Source organism: Protopterus annectens, chromosome 14.part0 (assembly GCF_019279795.1).
Source record: "Protopterus annectens isolate FY-2018-M chromosome 14.part0, PAN1.0, whole genome shotgun sequence".
Classification (NCBI taxonomy): Eukaryota; Metazoa; Chordata; order Ceratodontiformes; family Protopteridae; genus Protopterus; species Protopterus annectens.
The window spans coordinates 472894072-472915484 of NC_056748.1; the positions used below are offsets into that span (position 1 = coordinate 472894072).

Below are 21413 nucleotides of genomic sequence, written 5' to 3' on the forward strand. Positions count from 1 at the left end.
CACTTACAAATGCCTTCTACCAGCACCTGCAGGACTGCATGGATAAGGCAATCCCAAGCAAAACAAAGACTCTTTGTACCAAAGGCAAGCGTCCAGTCTGGTGGACCCCAGCCATAAACAAACTCTACAACAAAAGGAGGAAGCTACTACGAGATAGAGCAAAATCCTTAAAAGGTAAGACACCCTTGATCACTATAAGTAAAAAACTAAGAGCTCTCATAAAATCATCCAAAGCAAATTTCGAGAGAAAAATAGCTAAAGACTCAAAAGACAATCATAAGGCCTTCTTTAGCTATGTTAGAAACCTAGGAGGAAACTCCCAGATATGCTCAGAACTAGTTCAAAATGATGTGAAGATTACTGATCCTACAGACATTGCCAACATACTGGCTGACAGGTTCAGTGCAAACTTCTCCCCCCCCAAAAGGAGAGTTATCTATACCAAACGATTGCAGCCCCCCAAACATCTCCAGCGCCCAAATGAGAACTGCTCTCTCCAAAGCAAAAAACACAGCATCCATGGGACCTGATGGTGTCCCCGTCTGTGTGCTCCACGAACTCAATGAGGAATTAAACCCACAGCTAGGACAGCTGTTTAATCAAAGTCTTACCTCTGGATACGTACCCAGGGAGTGGCGCACTGCAACTGTGGTCCCACTTCACAAAGGTGGTGCCTCCACCGACCCTGGAAATTACCGGCCCATTAGCTTGACAAGCCTTATCTGCAAAGCCATGGAGAGGATCATAATGGACCTCATAAATAAAGACATAGGGAATTTGCAGACTTTGGATCCAACCCAGTTTGGCTTTGTCAAAGGCAGATCATGCCTTTTAAACTTGGTTGACTTTTTCGAAACAGTCACCAAAGCCATTGATGAGGGAAAGGCAGTCCATACAGCCTACCTCGATCTGGCTAAGGCCTTCGATACAATACCCCACTCGGGTATCATTGAAAAACTCATCAGCTTAAATGTTAACCCATACATCACAAGATGGGTTGCAAACTGGCTGAGTGACAGAACCCATAGGATTCCCAAAGCCTGTCACAAGTGGTGTCCCACAGGGCTCAGTCCTGGGCCCACTCTTGTTTGGCATCTACTTTTCCGAAGTACAAGCAAACACAGGAGGGTTATGGCTGACAAAGTTTGCAGATGACTGTAAACTGGGCGCCATAGTAGAAAACACATCTGACACAGATATCCTTCAGAAGGGTCTCACAGAAACGGATAACTGGTGCCAGAGCCACGGCCTAAAGTTAAATGCCAAAAAATGCATAGTCATACCCTTCGGGAAAAACAAGGTTACCCCTAGCTACCAAATAGGTGGCAATCCACTGAGCACAGAAGAAGTTATCAGGGACCTGGGGACCCAGGTTGATAGTAGTCTGTCATTCGACACCCATGTAGCTAAAGTAGTTAGGAAGACCTTCTACATTGCCCACCTTATCATGAAGGGATTCTCATCTAGATCAAGGGAGGTCATAGTCTCCCTTTACTCATCACTCATCAGACCAATGATTGAGTACAATGCCCCATTCGGAATGTATCTGACCCGACACTTACAGCAGCTGGAGAGGCCACAAAAGTTCCTCACCAAAAGGATAAAGGGTCTCAAAAATCTACCCTATGCTGCCCGGCTGAAAGAACTCCAGCTCTATTCAGTCGCTTACCGCTTGCTCAGAGGTGACCTTTGCCTAACATACAAGGCCATGTCAAACCCAGATTTGATGAATATGCTTCACCTCAAAAAATCTAGATCCATCAGAGCCACAAGGGCGGGAGACTTAAACCTCGACACGGCTATTAATAGGACGTGCTGGAGGGATAGATTCATCACCCAAAGACTCCCTATGCTGTGGAACAAAATCCCGGTACATGTGAGGCAGAGCACCTCGCTGGCCTTGTTCAAGAGAAATCTTGACCAATGGATGGGAGATCGCAGATATACCCCAGGGATTACCTCAGTGTCACTGCTCGACAGAGGCACAGCAAAATAATGGGTATAGTTCCCCATACTAAAGGGGTGGCGTAAGCCACAAAACGATGGGCTAGGCTTGTAAATGCCCTCGGGCAGATAGCCTAGTATGAACCTATGAACCTATGAACCTTCAAAAGGTCACAGTACCATTTCTGGATCTCAGAAATATCTTTCTTCCTACTGGAAGAGGTCCTTCTTTCTACCAAAGGTGTCTGAAATGAAATTTCCTCAACTGGGGATTCTGATGAAATATTTTTTTTTTGGCTCAGACTCTAGACAGTCAATGGAAAAGACCTGGGAAGTATAGTCTAGACCAGTCTCTTCAACTTCCAACTAGGAATCACTACAAGAAGGAAGAGACATCTTTTTTTATTTTATTTTAAGAAGCTGCAATAACTGAAAGGCCTTAAAAAAAAAAAAGACTTGCAGCAAAGAAATACCATTCCTTTTTAGACTCTGTTAAAGACGGAGTTAAAGGAAGAGAGACATGCTTTGTTTTTTCACTTTTCTTTTCAGAAGTGCACAAAGCTAGAGTATGATCTGTATCACATATATGGACTTCAATAAAGGCGCCTGGTGCCACTTCCCTTATCAGCACTTAAAGTATGCCATCAGACCATTTGGATAGCAATACATGGTTCCTCTTTCTTGGATATAGGCATATGTCAGATCCTAGTGGATGCAGCAGACTCTCAACCCTTAGCAATTTCCTTAGGAGTAGCATCAGAGTGATTGAAATGAGGAGAGGAGTGGTCTTATGAAAAGGTCACAGAGGAGTCATCCATCAACGGCCCCTTGGTGAGGTGGTGAAGGAGAAGCCATTTCAGACAGCTCTTGAATCATCTTCCTTTTCAATAGGAGCCAGGGTGGGGGGGGGGTGCTAGGCATCTAAGGCATGAGTCCATAGTTGACTTTGTCAGGGCTTTAAGTCATTAGAATCTTTACAAAGACTGTCATTCATACAAACACTTTCATTTTCTCCTAGACATAAGCAATAATCAATAACTGTCCCAGAAAGATGGAAGGAAAATCACCAAAGTGACAATTATCTGCCACGAAAAGTTTAAACAAGCCGACAATCGAACCTCTGAAGATGCAGTGAAAATGTAGTTTGACTGAAATCTTCATCTGCAAGAAAATTATAATTTTGGTGCCCGTACATCTGATTTTATACCAGCATGCCCTCAAGCTTCCTTAGATGTGCAGTCAGTGTGGAAGAAGCCCAAAAGCTTTTGCATAACCTTTGCAGGATATGTCTCATATAGCTATATGTTACTGTAATACTGATCTAATGATGAATATCAACAGGGTTTGCTTCAACATGCATTTTCTGAACGATAAGTATGAAACTCTGTCTGGTATTACTGGTTGTCTGTGATCCTCAGTGACTTACCAGAAAATCAAACATTTTACAAGGGACAGGACAGAGATGCATAAAAAAATCAGGGTTGTTCTGCAAAATCAGATAGAGATGAGAGCTATGTATAAACCACAAAGAGAATGGAAAATAAACTTTTATTCAGACTAGTGCCTCTGCTACAGGTCTTTAAAAACTTAGCTGAAAGCTATTCATTAGCTCGCTGTGGAGTAGGCTTCATAAACTGCTGAGGACTGAATCCCTAAAACCAAACCTTTCTCAGCCATCAGTGGGTAACAAAAGGATGACCTTTTGTCTTTCTTCTGTGAATTTTGCAACTTTAGGTGGGGGGGACAGGTATGCAGGAGTTTCCCAAAACCAAGAGAGACAAACAACATATGTACCAGCAACTCCCGTTGGAACTGTGCTGAAAAAAGAGAAAATGGGAAGGAATCCATTCCACCATGTGGCAAACAGGGCAGTCTCTATGGTGCCTCACTGCTGAATTTTTTAGTTCAGAGAGAGGACTAGAGAAGTGTCTTAAGCAATCTGGCAGCACATTTTCTTCCAAAGGGATGTGAACAGTTGAAAGGGGGATACCGTTTTTTTTTTTTTTTTTTGCAATCCACTACCACATCTGCATCACCTTTCTGCAAACGGGGTATGAATAAGAGTTCCCTGCATGTTTAGGTAACATACAATGAGGTATGGTAGCATACAATGGATCTTTTTCTAGCAGATTAAAACAAGCTCAGGTCTTTACTTTTCTCCACAGATCTTTGTGGCAAGAGGAAATGTCGCAGCTGCCTTATGTGAAACCCACCATCTTCATCTTAGAGGGGGAATCTTCCAGCTGCTGTCTGCTTTTCGTGAAACATGCAGAATTTGAATTGAGCTCCATCCTGCCAGCAAAGGATGCATTTTTTACACCTGTGATGAGTACAGCAGCAGAAATACAAGTCCTAAACTAATATTCGCTAGAACTGTTCACCAGTGCAGGGCAAGACAACAGGAGTTGTCACTAGAAGATGACATGGTAACAGCAGCCACTGACATTGAATCTGCTTCACATTCAGGTGAGTGAAAGGAACATGGAGATTACATGAAGACCAGAAGGCATAGGAAGATATAAGCACGAACACTGCTGAATCTTCATGCAGGCTACCAAAGATATTGACAATATGAGCCCACACTACAGGTAAGAATAACAAGACACTGAAGAGTATCAAGCTGTGCCCTGGTGAAGCCAATTTTCTGAAACAAATTCAGAGAGGACTTCATATTTATTGACCTCCAAGGTCTGTTGTCATGGAAGTGCACATGCCAGGGACACTACTTAGGAGTCAGTTCACTTCAGCAACCAGAAGTCAGTCATCCAGATAAGGGAACTTATGGAGGTCTTTCTCCTGCAACGGGCACAACAACTAGTAGCATGGTAAGCAGAGAGTACACAAAAGAGGATAAAAGGTAGAACACTTTGTACTGAAAGTGATGCTCAACTAAAGCAAACTGAAGGAACCGTGGTCCCCAGACGGTGATGTGTTAGAAAGCAGCAGTCATGTTCAACAACACTATTCATGTACTTATGTAGCAGAAGCATGACCACCTATAGTGTAACTATTCAGATTTGATGCAGCAGATATGCTTCTTGAAGACTCTTGAGGTTCAAAAAGCAGTAGAAGTGTCCTGTCCCATTTGGCATCAAAAACAGGAGCATAACACATAGCCTCATTCAAAAAGACTAATTTATTTTATTTATGTGTTTTGTCAACTGGATTGTTGCCATCTGAGTTGAAGCGCATCTTCAGAGGGAACCCAAGAGCACTGTCTGGTTAACTGACTTGCTCAGAGTCACACACAGTAGGCAGACAGAGAGGGAAAGGATCAAATCCGGGACTACAGGATGAAGCTGGTTACAAATCATAGAGTTAATTTGCAGTGCTACCTGCCAGGATAAGAAGGTATAGCTTTTGTAGCCTTATTTGAAAGCAGAGCCTAAGAGAGTCCCAAAAGATACAGTGCAATATCTAGGCCTTTGAGCCAAGGTGGTAATGGAGAAGGAACTCAGAACTCTACAATGTGGCCATTTGTGACAACATCCATAATCTATAGTTCCCATGTGATGGAACTCCAGGCTAGGGAGATCTTGAACTCCCCCACCACTGGCAGTACTTTGACTACAGTCAAGACTGCAGATGCTGGAACAGTGTTGTCACCCTGTTTGCAAAATATATACATCACAGCATGACAGTATAATACAACCTGATGCTAGAGGAATGGGTTATTTTCCAGTCAACAACAAAGTTGCTGCGTCTTCCCTGGATACTGACCTCCTTTTAAGACAATACAGGATTCAGGGGGGTTAATTATAGAGGATGTCCACAGAGGTAAGGGCTTGCTTCTTTTTTTCTAGAAATCAAACAGATTTTGGAAGTCATGTTCAAGGGTCCAACATTATTCCCTGTCTAATCTCATCCTTAAAGGAAGACAGCTTCAGCTACACTTTCTTGTGCAGCCATTTAATTGGGCCTGCTGCTCAGCCACAAAATCAGCACAGTCAAAATGTACAGCAGGCCACATGAAGTTCAAAGTACAGGCTCTGTGCTAAGGGTCTTAATCAACTCTTCCATGAAGGAAGGTCTGGAATCTGGACAAAAGATGCAAATATCTAAGCCCCAAAGTGACACAGATGAAACTCTACTGCTAGTCCTCCGCAAGACTTTAGTCTTATTACCAGGCAGTAAAGTGGCAAACTATTTTGGTCCCTAGTATCTTTGCTGGATTGAAAAGTATATCCCTGGTAAACAGTAAAAAAAAATTGCACACATGCACTGTGATAAAAACAGCAGTTATGGTTATGCAGTAAAACATGTACAAATGAGATCTAATAAAAATACTGGAAATATGCAATCTTTTAAGCACAATTATAAAGTAGAATGGATAAGCACCAGAGCATCAACTTACTTAAAAGTCTGAGCTTAGTGTACTGAAAAGCACTATTTATGAGGCTGCAATTTCAACCTTACATATGCTCAAACTCTTCCACATTTACAAATTGTTCTTCTGTAGTGTCCCACAATCAACATTAAGGAAGTCTTCTAATTGCTGGATGAAAAGTCAGTTATTGTTCAAATATTGTCCAGGATCTGTTTTATTACCTTTTAAAGAAATGTCTGTGTTCAGAAATACCAGCAGATATTCAAACCCGCATGGCATACCTGCATTAAATACTAATTAGGCAGTACCATAAAAAAGGGAATGCAAAACACCTGAAACAGAATTATGTAATTGCCCAGGTTATGACACTTGGCTAATACACAACAAACCATCACATATGCTCATTTACAACTAAAAAGTGAAAACTGTTAATATATTATCTAAAACAGAATAATAGAAGTACACTTTTGCAACCGTAATAATAGTGGTGTCATGTCAGGATGGCTAACCTTAAACAGCTCATAAAGGTCCTCTTCCAGATCTTTTACAAAATTGGGATCAGAAATCTTTGGAAGAATCAAATCTTTGATTTCCTGAGAAAATTGAACCTTTGCTAGTGGCAACCATGCCCAGTAAAAAGGATCTGAAAAGTGAAAATAAAAAGGAGTGGGGGAGAAAATGGACAAGTTAGTTGCACAGAAAAATTGTCCATTTTAAAAACATTCTAAAACAGCCAATCATGCAGAATTCCTTGCTAGGATGGTGTGTGGCTGCTCTTGTATAGTAGATGAAAAGATAAATGGAAAGCTTAAAAAGAACAGTTTTGTCAGATACTCCTCGTAAAAGTAGATCTTTGAAGAGGTCACTGTAGCAATAAATTCTAACACATGAGTTCAGTCAGCAGTGAAGTTGCACTAATCTTGCCATATTTCCACAAATTTCACATTGCCCTATGAAAGCCAACAGTGATTTCACACCAGTGCAGTTGCTGACATGCAATAACAGGAGGTCCCCACATAAGTAGCACAAACATGCAATTTACATTTGTCTTCTGAAGTAGGAAACTTCTGCAGGAAAAGTTTTTTTCTGTTTGGCAATTTATATCACATGTCTAAGTATGAACCAACAAGAACTGTAAACCAAACTATAACAAAAAAGTGCATCGTCTACACTTAGAATAATAAGTAGGAAAGCCAAAAAAGTATGATAAACATGCATTAATCTAGCTATGCTAACATGAACTGGAAGCCATATTATAACCACAAATAAAAATGGCGTGCTGTGTACATCAAGAGGTAGTAACTAACACATGACTCAACAAAGTACACACGGTTGGGGGTTTACTGCAGTAGTGATCTTTCTAAGAAGAGCTAATGTTATAGTACTACAGTACTTTGGGGAAAATCACTACAGCAGTAAATCATATGGGTAAAAACCCAAGCAATAAATGTTTGGGCTGTTACAGAATTAGCAAACCACCTAAATTCTAGCAGATGGCTCCAGCCTAGAATTCATTTTACTCAAGGAGAATAATGCTATCACTTTGACAGAATTAAAAAATGTACAGGAGTACAACAATGTGGCCTGCACTTTAAACATTCCTGTTACAAATCTACAGTAAATCTGAACATCTATGCGACATGGTGCATATAACATGCAACAAACAGATTTCAGTAATAAAATACCTTCAGTACCAAAACAGGAATAAATCCAAGTTGTTGATAAATTAAGTCACTGTCATAAGATTAATAATAATAATGAATCAAACACTACCTTATGTTGCAGAAAAAAAAGCTTCGAGAAATATAAAAATAACCAGTGGCATCTAGTGGATTGAAATACATATAAACCTTCACAAAACATAAAACAAGAAATACATGGTTTAGACTCTGGCCAAAGCAAAATATCAAAAAGATCCTGATAAAAATGTTAAACATCCCACTCATTAAAGAAATTAATTTAGTCCAGGATGAAACAAAGTACCCAAACTAATAATCTGTCTTTTTCTTTCCTTGTCAAAATATTCTGCTAGTTCAATTTATTAGGGCCATAATCTATAATGTAATCAATACCTGTAAACATACATTCAGTTCTGACATGAAACAGTGTAGATTTATACAAGTACTGTCTAAGAAAAGGCTCTAGATACACAGATGGCTAAATAAATAACACATTCACTAGTGCATGCAACAAGACACCTAATAAACCTTAAATAAACAAGGCTTGTGTATTTGTTTAACCTGCATGTGAGCAATCGGTACTCTAATACACTAGTATTTCCCGTTCAGCATGGTTTGAGGCATTGGCATTTTGGATAGACAGATCTGATCCATATGACTTGATTTTTAAAATTTTGATTTGGTACCAAGTAAAATGCATTTTTCTTTGACAATGAATATTTTCTACAGCTATGTGGTACTACAATGAGTATATAATTTGCCCTATGCTTATGGGTTACATGCATTTATGATTACCAGCCACAATGTCTTTATAGGGGCCACAGATATGTGACACAGACTTTTAGACAACTGTTACCTGGCATTAAAATCTGACATATATGAAATTAAAGAAGTTGTGACATATTTGAATAAAAATAAATGGGGCATTCAGTGTAGGGTTGATTATAACCTATTTATCAAACACCTTTTTGGATGTTTGAGAAACACAAATAATGGATGGTTTTACTACAACTTCACTGTACAGAAATCCTTTCGGCAAGAATTCACTACTCTAGATCAAGGGCTGTCATCTGGCACAAATATAAATAGTATTCAAAGTTGCAATTTGTTCTGGAAAAAAAAAACTAAGACATGCTGTGATTTAGCACACCAGTTTACTCACAGGGGGTACTCAGAGGAGATGTAATCTACTGCACAGGATTTTACTAATGCTGCTAATCATAATGAATTATTACAGTGCAAACACTCCATATACAAAGTATATGGGGGCTATGACTTTATAATAATATATATGGTACAAATACTAAAATTAAGAGTATTTTCCCCAAATACTGGCATATGTTATACAGCCACAGAGTTCTGACTTTTTTAAACCAACACAGTGTAGATTCATTTACAGGAAGGGATCTTAATTATTTAAAAGAATGGCTATAAAAATAAAGACTAAAGTAAATATATGAAAGGCAGTATTATTTGTATTTTTTTACTTATTTAACATTTGTTTACCGGGGCAGTCCGACTTGGAATGAAGCCAATTTTCAGCAGAGGCCCGGGGAGAAATGCTCCAGACATGTCTTTGCAGCATGGGAGGAAACTGGAGCACCTGGAGAAAACCCACACAAATGCAGGAAGGACATGCAGACTCCACACAGAAGGCACCTCATCCAAGAATCAAAATGGAGAACCTCTTGCTGTGAGGCAACAACGCTACCTTTGTACCACTATACTGGCCATATAGTAACTGCATTGACTGCAAATCTATGTTAAAAAAACAAATGATTTTCATCTACTGAAAATGCTAGCTGATTGCTTGTAAAAGAAAATGGTTTATTTATATAGCAACATCTTCATGTGAGGCTTTCTGTGTAGTCGAAACTCTCTACGGTACATCCGTGAGCTAAATTTATGTTTATGAGTTTAGAAAAGAATGAATATCCATGGTCCTAATAAATTAGGCTGGCATAAAAAGTTTTAACAAGAAGATAAAGAGAATGAATAATCATGCGTCTTGTTTCAGTGGTCTGAGCACTAAACATGCACAATATATGTTCTTTATTATACTGGATTTGGCAACAGTACTGGGACATACTTTTTTTTGAGATTATGATACATTAATTTGCATACTAGGCCTACCAGATATCATTACAGTATTGGAACAAGTTAGGATGCTCCATGAAGTTAACAGCCTAAATTTTTTTGATATCTCATTTAAGCCTATACTGCCTTTTCGTATACTTTCAGTTGACACCCATAGGTCCTTATGGCTCACACATATTTTTTGAGTGTCTGCTTTAACCGAGTGGCCCACCAGCTAATAACAGGCAGTGTTAGAAAGGGCAAGGAGTAATTAACAAAATGACCCTAAAACTGCTAATCTGGGATGTCCTGCAGAAAACAAATTTAATCACTATTTCTCACTTATTCATATTTATGCTTATATTTTCATAACTAAGAGATTACACGCGAATGAGCAGTATGATGTAAAATGGTGGGACACAGGAAAATCCATTGCTTATGTCCATTTATATCATACTATATTGGATATACTACCACTGGTTTATTAGCAATTATGAAAATAATATTTATGAATGTGCTAAATACTTCAAAAAAACAAGCAGCTAACAAACTGTTGCATGGCATCAGGTGAAACCTGAAATGTTAAAGAAAATTGTCATTGATATTTTCACTGTACATTGCACATCTTAGGGGGGCATTCAATGTTATTTATATTGCTGATTATATAATCTAATATATGTTTTCATTGTTTTTGTAAATATCTCAATAACTGTGAGCTCAGAGAGGAATTTATGGCTTGTACGAGAAAACTTATGTCTGGTTAAAAAAAATGTTCTAATATATGTACAGGTTATACATTTTACAAGACATGAAAAATGTGTTTGAGAGACTAACAAAAAAGTTATACAATTCTGGATTTGTGTGCATTATTATATTTTATAGTTTTTATGGAAAGACTATGAAAGCTCTTTTATTATTATAAAGAATATATCTTACTAATAACATCTCTATTTGTATTGATTTATTAGCTTTTATTGTCCACAAGATATGTACATTTACCTCTCGGTTTTTAAGTTGATTTTTTTTTTTTTCCAGAAAATGCTCTGGAATGCAAGGATGTATATGCAGGCTGCTAAATGTGTGACACCACACCAAGTAGGTGTTGAGTTACACAGAAGAAAAACTGCCCAACATGGCCACCAGATGTCAGTATAGTATAAGAACAAGTCTGGAAACTTCATGTCAGTAACAACCTAAACTTAAGTTGTACATCATTGTGTGTGTGTGTACGTGGACGTGATTGGGGATTAAATCCATATAACAGAAGGAATGCCTTGCCTTTTTCTGAAAGCTCTGAAGAACTTTTACATCAAAGCAAGTTATCCCTTTTTGTCCTGATGACTGCATCATCTTTATTTGGTGGGCAACTTTGACTGGAACTGTTACAATTTCAACATAGTCATTTTAAAATGACAGCTGCTGTTGTGGTGCTGAATTTTACTTAAACATTGACAGTGGCTTTAATTCCATACACACTTTGGAGGAGTCTGTGGTACTATGGAGTTACTTTAAGTGTTACTAACGCCATGCTCAGCTACAGGGAAATCTCCAATCTACACACACACACACACACACACACACACACACACACACACACACACACACACACACACACACACACACAAAATGTGTATATGTATGTATGTATGTATGAACATACACACACTAACATATGTACATGTGTATTTATTTATATATGTGGATACTTGAAAGTTAGGTGATACTTACCATAACACTAGTACTGTGAATACTACTGCAACTGCAAAAACACAAAAAACACAGAGGAGTTAGGTGCACAGAGTCTCCCAAGCTGCTAATCCACCTGGCATTGCCTTGTAATGTACATCTCTCTCTCTCTCTCTCTCTCCTGCCTTTCCAGTTCTGGACCACACAAAAATACAAAGAAAGTAGGTTGCTGGATGGGTTACTTCCTGCATCTACAGAACTAGCCCACAGGTTCAGCCCTGTGGTGAATACTTAAAGTGAACAGTTGCGTAAGAACTTAACATTAACAGCAGATGTCCTACGGATCACTGCTGCAGTATTCCAAACTGTTAGGTTTATCTCCCCAAACAACCTGGATGTCTGGCCGAGATACTAAGGCCAAAACCTATGGGTACATAAGCAGACCTCGAGATACTTGAGGATACAAGATAGGCAAAGGTTAGTTAAGAGGGGAGAAAGCAAAGAATGACTCTCCTTTGTCAATGAGAAGGTAGTGGTCAAAGCCTAGTAGAAGATAAAAAAGGGGGAATGGAAGGGTGGAAATGAATACTGCAACAGTGATCAGTAGGACATCTACTGTTATGGTAAGTTCCTACACAACTGTAGTATGTCCTTCTTTGCATAATTGTTACAGTATTTCAAACTGCTGGGTTACTCCCAAAGCTTTGTGAATAAAAAAGGTGGATGGATCAAGTACAGCAGAACTGTCAATTAGTCCAGAGAGAATGGATCTGGGAAAGGAGGCTCTGAATCTACAGAAGGCATCTACCATCTAATGTTTGGTAAAAGTATGTACAGAAGACCAAGCTATTGCTTCTAGGATGGATCTGAAATCAATACCTCTGTAAAAGGCTCCAGAGTAGGCAACTGCTCTAGTAGAATGGGCTTTTAAAGATGAAGGTAAATATTTTTTTTGTAGTGGGTGTGGCAAAAAGAAATGATCTGGTTAACAGTAGTTAGTTTAGAGACCAGGTTTCCCAACTTGGCTTCCTGGAAGAAAACAAAAGACTGATCGGTTTTGTGAATAGGCATGGTCTTACCCATGTAAAATATGAGCTGCCTGTATATATCCAGAGAACAGAGGATTTGCTCCCCTTTGTTCTGAGGTAGGGAGGAGGCAGGAAGTCTGATGGCCTGATTGAGGGATAGCTCGTTGACTACCTTGGACATAAATGAAGGTTTGGCCCTCGGAGAAACCCTGTCCTTATGAAGGTTAAGGAAACGAGAAGATGCCATCAGGGCTTAGAGGTCAGAAACTCTTCTACCTGAAGTAAGGGCTACTAGAATGATGGTTTTCTATGCACAAAATTTGAGACAAGTGGAAGCTGCCAGCTTAAAGGGAAGTAGAGTGAGCTTTTATATGACAAAGTTAAGATTCCAGGAAGGAAGAATGACACCTTTAAGAAACTGCTTTCCCTCAAGCCTCGAAGTAGTGGGAAGGTTAGTGGTAAGCATGCAGAAATTGCTGATAAGTATTCCTTAGTCAAGGCATACACTAAGCAGTTTTTCAGTAGCTCACAAGAGTAAAAGCATAGTAGGAATTCCAGTTTGTATAGAGTCCTGATTTTTAGTACGATACCAGGCAGAAAATCTTTTCTATTTGATATACAAGACTTTCTAGTGGTAGATTTCCTCGTCTCCAGAAGAACCTGCAGCATGTCCTCAGAAAGGTGGTGTCTGAAACAGATAATAATCCTATCATTCATAATATCAGGCTCAGAGATGATAGGTTGGGATGAAATAGAGAGTCCCCATGTTGTGTGAGCAAGTCCACTCTTTCGGGTAAAAGAAAGTTAAGTACTCACCATGACAGATCGTTGATGTCCTACTTTCATCTGGTTCAGCTGAAGGGACTTGGATCCAACTCAGATCCTTTCTCAGCACCTTCAAACACGTAGATCCAGAGCTCTGACCCTTCCCCTACTCATAATCCTCTCTCTTTCCCTCTGAATATCTGAGATCAAGTTTGCTGCCCCAAAGGGAACAAAAAGGGCAAAAACATAGGCTATACAGTAGGCAAAATGTGACTACCAGGTTGATATACCTACCGGAATGATTTCTGATCAAAATGCAAGACTCCTAGCGTATCAGCCATTCTTTGAGGTACTAAAGTTGACCATCTGGAAGGGGGATGGAGTGAGGAATGTTGAACTACATGAAAATACGACAACACAGATCTATTGTTATGGTGAATACATAAACTTTGCATCTGATGTCTATTTTCATCTAATTCAATGGACTAGACAGATTTCCTAGCTACTGTTCTTTGTGACTGGCCTCATGACAAAATATTCCTGAACACAGCAAAGCCAAAAGATGAGTGAGACCTTGACTGTACAATTGGTATATTAACTGTTGAGGTTGCCACTGATCTAGATGAATGACCTGTAGGTTTTTTTTGGGGTAAATGCAGTCCTAGCTTATCATAAACAAACAAAACGCAATTTCACAACCATCTTGAAAGAGTGGCCTTAGAAACACATGATCAAGTTTTGCTTTGGAAAAGCCCATGATCAACTGATTTGATTTTCTACTGTTTTCTTGTTCTATGAAGATAAAATCTGAGCTATGTATAAACATCAAGCAAATGTTTAAATAGCTTGGAAAGACAAATGATGGGTTAACAGACTGAAGTTGGACTTGGATGCCACCATAGGGATAAAGGAGGGATCTGGTTCAAGAAAACTGTCTTAATGGAAGACCAGGTACGGTGGTTTACAAGAGACGGCCTGTAATTCTGAAATTCTTTTTTGCCAAGGTAACTACTACCAAAAATATTGTTTTGTATGTCAAGAACTTAATATCCACTGAATTTGCTGGCTCAAAATGAGATTCTGTAAGGGCCTGTAAAATTATTGAGTTATTCCAAGGAGGGGCAAGGTCCGGTACTGGAGGTCTAAGAAAGGATTTAGATACTCTCAATGAGGCTATAGGAGTCTGGTTATGGCCAAAATGAAAATTAGAAATTACTGCCTGTTGTACTTTTACAGGGGAGGCTTTATGAAACAATTCTGAAAGGAAGTCCAAAATAGATGTCAGAGGTGCAGAAAAGAGATCTAATCCCTTGTCTAAGGCCCCAAAAGAGAATCTTTTCCACTTCTGTACAGTTTTCCGGTGTTAGCCTTTTGAGAAGCTGTCAAAATATGTACTACTACATATGAAAACCTGTTATCTCTGGCCATTATCAAAACTGGAGAAACCAAGCGGTTAGATTCAGGATGTCTAGGTCTGGAAGAGGATACCTGGAAGGAAGTTGTAGGAGGTCTAGTCTGTGAGTCAAGATCCAGGAAGGACGTATTAGATAAGGCCACAGAAATGGGAAACAAATATGTTGGGGCCAAGAAGGAGCAATGAGGATTACTTATGTCTTGCACCTCCTGGTTTTCTGAATGAATTTTGTGATTAAGGGGAATGTGGGGAAGGTGTAAAGAAGCCCCGGGAGCCAACTATGGACTACAGAGTCCCTTGGTGACTGCCCCTGTGGAGGGATGAGGGTAAGGTAACTGCTGCACTTGTTGTTTACATGGGGAGCAAACACACTGCTGCAACACTAGCCCCAGCGGCAGAAAATATCATTCGTCACTAATTGACTGAGGGACCACTAGTGAGGTAGAAGAATGTTCCTGCTTAGCCTGTCTGCTAATGCACTAGATGTCCTTGGGATGTGCGCCGCTATAAGAAAGCAGAATGAAGACATCACTCATTGCCACACACTCAATGCTTCCCAACAGGGGATAAGATCTGGTCCCCTCTTGTTTATAATGCACCAGACTGCTGACATGTCTGTCTGAATCAAAATCACACCTTCTGGAAGAGAGTCCTGAAATGTCTGCAATGCTAAAAGGACTACTCTTATCTCTAGAAGGCTGATATGTAAGTTGGCCTCTGACAGCATCCAGGTATCATGAACAGTCTCACCTTCATATTGCCCCCACCCTAAAACGGAAGCATCCAGGGTGACTACTGTGACTAGAGATTGAAGACAGGAGGGGTGACCTTCATTAAGGAGAGGGGATATCCACCAATTGACATCAGACTTGCACACCACAGTAAGTTTGACTGGACTACTCAAAGGGTGATGTAACTGAGACCACTTGACTGAAAATGTCCACTGGAGAACCTTCAAGTAGAAACAGGAGAACAGTATTAGAGTTATTGTAGAAGTCATGAGAACCAGAAGTTTCAGAATCAGCCTTGCTGGTGGAGAAGGGAGAAATAGGACTTGGTTGGCTACCTTTTGAATATTCAGAATTCTGGGATGTGGCAAAAAGGTTTTCTGATTCATGGCATTCAGGTGGCATCTGATGAAGTCTATAGACTGATAACAAAGCACAGTTCACCTGCTGAGAAGTCCAATCCTTTAATATAAAATACAATTGATGAGCGCTTTCGTCTGCATAAAACAAACTTCATCAGATAAAGTCCCACTATAACTGACATATTTTATAAAAAATGTTTAACCAATGAAAATTTCACATTAATAAAACAATTAATCAATAAAATTCTAAAATGCTGAACATTCTAAGTTTAAAGAAACAAAGACATGTTGGTTGTTGTATGTATGTGTACACACACTTCAGACTGAATAAATGGTGGTGCACCATAAAAAAATTTTTTTGTTTGAAATGTAATTAAACAAAAAGGTAATCTACATCATTGTAGCATAAATATAGTTTATATATAATGTGCTTACGTCTGGTATGTTAAAAATATTTTTACCATCTTTAAAGTATATTTGCCTTTCCTATTAAGATGGCTTTAATATTTATATACTCATTTAAGCCTGGAAAAGTATTAGATTTTAATCTTAACTGCCATCTAACTTCCTTCTGCAGTAAAATGTTTTTAACATCTCCTCCTCTGATTTCCAAATTAACCGTGTCTATGATACCAAATTTAAAAGATGGAACGGGTTGGCACATGGTGGTGTGTTTGTATAAGGCACTTGTCTCTTTTTTGTTTTTTATGTCATTCTTGTGTTCGTAAATCCTTTCTTTTAAATGACGTTCAGTTTTGCCCACGTAGTAACATGGGCAATAACAACAGGTTGCCAAATACACCACCATGGAAGAATAACAATTACCCCTACAGAATTTAACCTCTGTATTCAACCCATTGTTTAAAACAATACTATTAGAGGTGTTGATGGAAGAACATTGGGCACATCTACCACATGAGTGGGTACCCCTAGAGTTCTTGTAGGAATGGTCTCTTCCTTCCAAGGTTCTTTTGAAATTATTACCCACCCGATGAATGAATGTAGGTTGGTTCCCTATAACTTCAATAATTTCAGGATTGGTTTTTAAAATAGACCAATTTTCTTGTAAGATTTTTTTGAAAATAGAAGAAAAGTTGTTATGTTGAATAGAACAAGATCCTGAAAATTCATAGGGTCTGTCTTCTAATGTTTCCATATTCTCAATGGGGTGACCAAGTAAAGGTTTAAAACGTGTACCCCACCCGTTGTATACTTCTGTCAATATGTTTTCTACTAAAACCATAGGATACCCCCTTTCACCAAACATTTTACCCAGTTTGGTGAATTCTGGTTTGAGATCTTCTAAGTGGGATGTCATCCTAGCCACTCTGACAGCTTGCCCTTTTATAATGCTTTTTTTCTGAAAATAAGGATGTTGGCTGTCAAAGTGGAGGTAGCTGTTACACCAAGTTGGTTTTCTGTACACCTGGGATTTAAAACCACTCGAGGTTTTTGATAGTGTAATATCTAAATAGTTGATACATTCTACACTGACTTGGTGAGTGAAAGACAACCAAGAGGTGGTTTGGTTGATATAAAAAATAAATTGTTCCAACTCATCTTGTGTCCCATCCCAAATCACAAAAATATCGTCCAGAAATCTATAATAAGCTGTAATTTTAGCAGGGAAAACACTCTCAAAAATATGTAAGGTCTCCCATTCCAAAAGTACCAGGTTGGCGTATATGGGGGCGCAAGCTGCCCCCATTGCCACCCCACTGGTTTGCTTGTAAAGATCCCCTTCGAAGTTTATAAAATTATTGTCTAAAACTATTTCCATTAGTTCCAACAATAAAGATTTTCTGTCTGATGTTAATTCGGAATGTTTGTGAATACTAGTTTCAAAAAATTCAAAGCCCTCCTTCCTAGGGATACAAGTAAATAAATCTTTCACATCAATGGTGATGAGTAGACTATCCTTGGACCATAACCCCATGTGCATCTTGCCCAAAAAGTCCCAAGAATCTTTTATAAGATGTTTATGTTTTTTTGCAATATTTTTGAAATTCTGATCAATAAATACTGCCAAGGGATGAGTTTTGGATCCACGGGCAGAAACAATGGGTCTGAAGGGTGGTTCCATGATGTTTTTGTGTGTTTTTGGTATCCCAAAAAAACCAGGAATGAGTGGATGGGTTTGTTGAAGGAAATGAAAGGTAGTCTGGTTGATTCGTTGTTCCACCAGATACTCCTCTAAGAGGGAATCAATTCTATTGTAAGCAGTAGAAATTTCGTTAAGGGACACCAAACAGTAGGTTTTCTCTTGTGTCAAAATGTTACTTATAGCTTTTATATAGTCGTTTTGCTTGAAAATTACCAACCCTCCCCCTTTATCTGGTTCCATAAAGCGTAGTTATTTATTTTGTTTTAAATTCTCCAGGAGATTGGCTTCTTCTGCTTTTAAGTTGTAGTTCTGCCAAAACCCATCGGTGTTTTTACCATATGTTTCATATATTTCTTTTGTGACTATGTTCTCAAAAGTATGGAGCAAAGGATGAAGGGGAGGGTTGTAAACACTCCTTCTAGTGGAGGCTTGGTTGACACTGTCCCCCTATATTCTGCTTGGCAACTCCTTTGTTATAAAGAATTTTGAGATTTAATTTTCTGAGGAACAATTTTAAATCAATTAAAATTTGTGACAAGTCTTCTTTAAAACTCTTTATAAACTTGAAGCCTTTGGAAAACAAGTGGAAATGAGTTTTTTCTAGTGTCAAATCGGAATAATTATATATTTTGTATCCACAATATTCAAACACGATGCCATTGTCGTGTGTAATTATAACATCTGACCCTCCCTGTTCCCCCTGTGTCCCCTGTAGTTCCAATCCTGGTTTTTTGAAAAAGAATTCGTGTTGGTTGCATTTTGATTTTTGTGGGCTAGACGTTCTGACCTTCTGGGTCCTAAAATAACTTCATTTGACTCTAAAAAGGAATCCAATTCATCTAGAGAACCAGAATACACAACCGGTGGGTCCCTGTGGTAATGAGGTTCGTCAAAGGAAACCCTGACACTTTTCGTAGTCTGTTTATGGTTAGATGGTATAGTCAAATTTCTCCTGTTGTATCCCTCCCTGGGTCTGGATGGGGCAGTTGAAAAAGTAAAATTAGGTGATGGATAACATTTACCAGTCTCATACTGCCCCTTGTCCCTAAAATATTTCTTTTGTTTTCTTTCAAAAACCTTTTCAACTTTCCCATTAATTCTCTCTAAAATTCTTTCAAAAAATTCATAATATTGTTCAAACAACAAATCATTAGTGATAGAATGGTGTAATTTATTAATTTCTACCAATAAGGTTTTTAAATGTACTTCATTATACTTGATAAGTTTTAAAATTAATGAAAACCCACATTCATCAAAAAAACTGTGAAATTCTTTAATAATATTTTCTGTATAAGCAATACCAAAAGGGTATTTATGGAAACGAAGTCCCTGAGGGACTATCTTGTTGTTTAAACATGTGTGCAAATAGTTATTTTCAATTTCCAAGCATTTAAACTTGTAAAGCAGCTTTTCAAATTTAAAAATGCAGTCTTTTAAACTAAAAACGTTGTTCCCATCTTGATTGGGAATTTTAGATGCAGCAATAACATTCCCCTGGTTGATATTAGTGGAAAAAACAAACTTTTTGTCTATAAGACCCTTATATAAGGTTCTGCAACCGGAATCAGTCCCTGGAACAGCCCGTGAAGCATGGGAGGCTGAACCGCTGATTTCACAGTCTTTAAAGGAATTGGAAACAGTACCTTTAGAGTTGTTAGCTCTTAAAAACCTTCGAATATCCCCTGTATCCGAGTGAACTGTAGGTAAAATAATGTCCTGTATCATCGGAGCGCCAATTTTGGTGTGGTTTCTTCTCCTAGGCTGGCCTTCACCTGGTGTACTCGTTCCTTCCCCGACATCTTGGAGTGTGGAAGCAGGCGATGACGTCACAGGTGGTTTCGGGCCCGTGGAGGAATGCACACAGCTGGCAACGGCTCCCTCTGGTGGTTCCTTCTGAGTAAACAGGTCAATAAGTTTAGTTAAATCCCCACGAAGGGAAGAAGTTCTTCTCTAAGACGGAATACTTCGTTCTGGGTCTGTATTAAGGTGATACTAGTCTCTAATCCGTTCTCAGCTCCCAATAAAGTAGAGTCGTTTGGAGACTGATCCATGGTAATAAGACGTTGAAGTAATGAAACCGCAAAAACAATGAAGTAAATGCAATGTCAGTATAGTGGAAAAAGATAGCAAGTTGGTGGTTATCTTTTAACCACTAAAAAATGCTGCTTGTCAAAATCCAAAGGCAGGCAACTCGTAAGGTGAACCAAAAATAACAAATGCCACAAAGTAAGTAGAATAAACTGATAAAGCACAGTTCACCTGCTGAGAAGTCCAATCCTTTAATATAAAATACAATTGATGAGCGCTTTCGTCTGCATAAAACAAACTTCATCAGATAAAGTCCCACTATAACTGACATATTTTATAAAAAATGTTTAACCAATGAAAATTTCACATTAATAAAACAATTAATCAATAAAATTCTAAAATGCTGAACATTCTAAGTTTAAAGAAACAAAGACATGTTGGTTGTTGGTTGTTGTATGCAGTCTATAGACTGTTTGGGAGTCAGCTGACTCCTGGTGAGGTTTACAGTGATCCCTAGATGTAAATTATGTAAAGTGTCTCTCCTTTGAGAGAGTGTTTGGGAGCCAATCGTCCAACTACAGGAAAACATAGAAACCTCACACTCTGATATAGGCTGTGACAACTGCTATGCATTTGGTGGACACCTGGAGGGCTGTGGTGAGGCAAGCCAAATGTCACAGCCCTGAAATGAAAATGATGGTATCCCAGCCTGAAATGGAGAAATCTCCTCAAATGCCTGTTTATCTTCACATAACAATAAGGATCCTCTGCACCAAAGTATGTTTTGTTATGTCTAGCCAGGCTCTCTGGTGCAGGGATAGTTGATCCCCGATTGCTTCTAAAGGAGGACAATCGAGACTCCTTTCTGGAGCACTGGTAGGGTCTATCAGAGAAGGAATCTCCGGATCCCTGGTTTTGCAGACGTCCTCTACCATGGGGGTGTCATCCATTAGAGTGCCCCCCTCTGCCACAAGGGGAACTTTCTCCATGTGTGTGTCCTGGAAAGGACCTTGTGATTTCTTGAACTACATCTTTTGACCGCCTCATTGATTCCTGAAAAAAGACTTTTTAGGGGTCGGAAAAATGTATGCCCACTGCAGAGAGGGTCTTTCCATCCTTCTCACACCTGGATAATGTGTCCTTCACTGTGGGGCCAAACAAAGAACTGCCGTTAAAGGCAGCAGTGACAATTGAGGACTTGAAGGGTCTGCAAAATCACTTAAGTGCATCCAGGCATGCCTCCTAATGGATATGCCTGAACTCACTGCCCTT

At 39.1% G+C, this 21413-nt stretch overlaps 1 protein-coding gene across 1 annotated transcript in view; it reads right to left on the reverse strand.

The window, feature by feature from the left end:
* PI4K2A (phosphatidylinositol 4-kinase type 2 alpha) overlaps nucleotides 1-21413 on the reverse strand; it is a 1139234-nt gene that overhangs the window by 473511 nt on the left and 644310 nt on the right. Inside the window, exon 7 of the mRNA XM_044056228.1 lies at nucleotides 6781-6914. Within this exon, the coding sequence (XP_043912163.1) occupies nucleotides 6781-6914 (134 nt within the window). The remainder of the gene's footprint in view (nucleotides 1-6780; nucleotides 6915-21413) is intronic.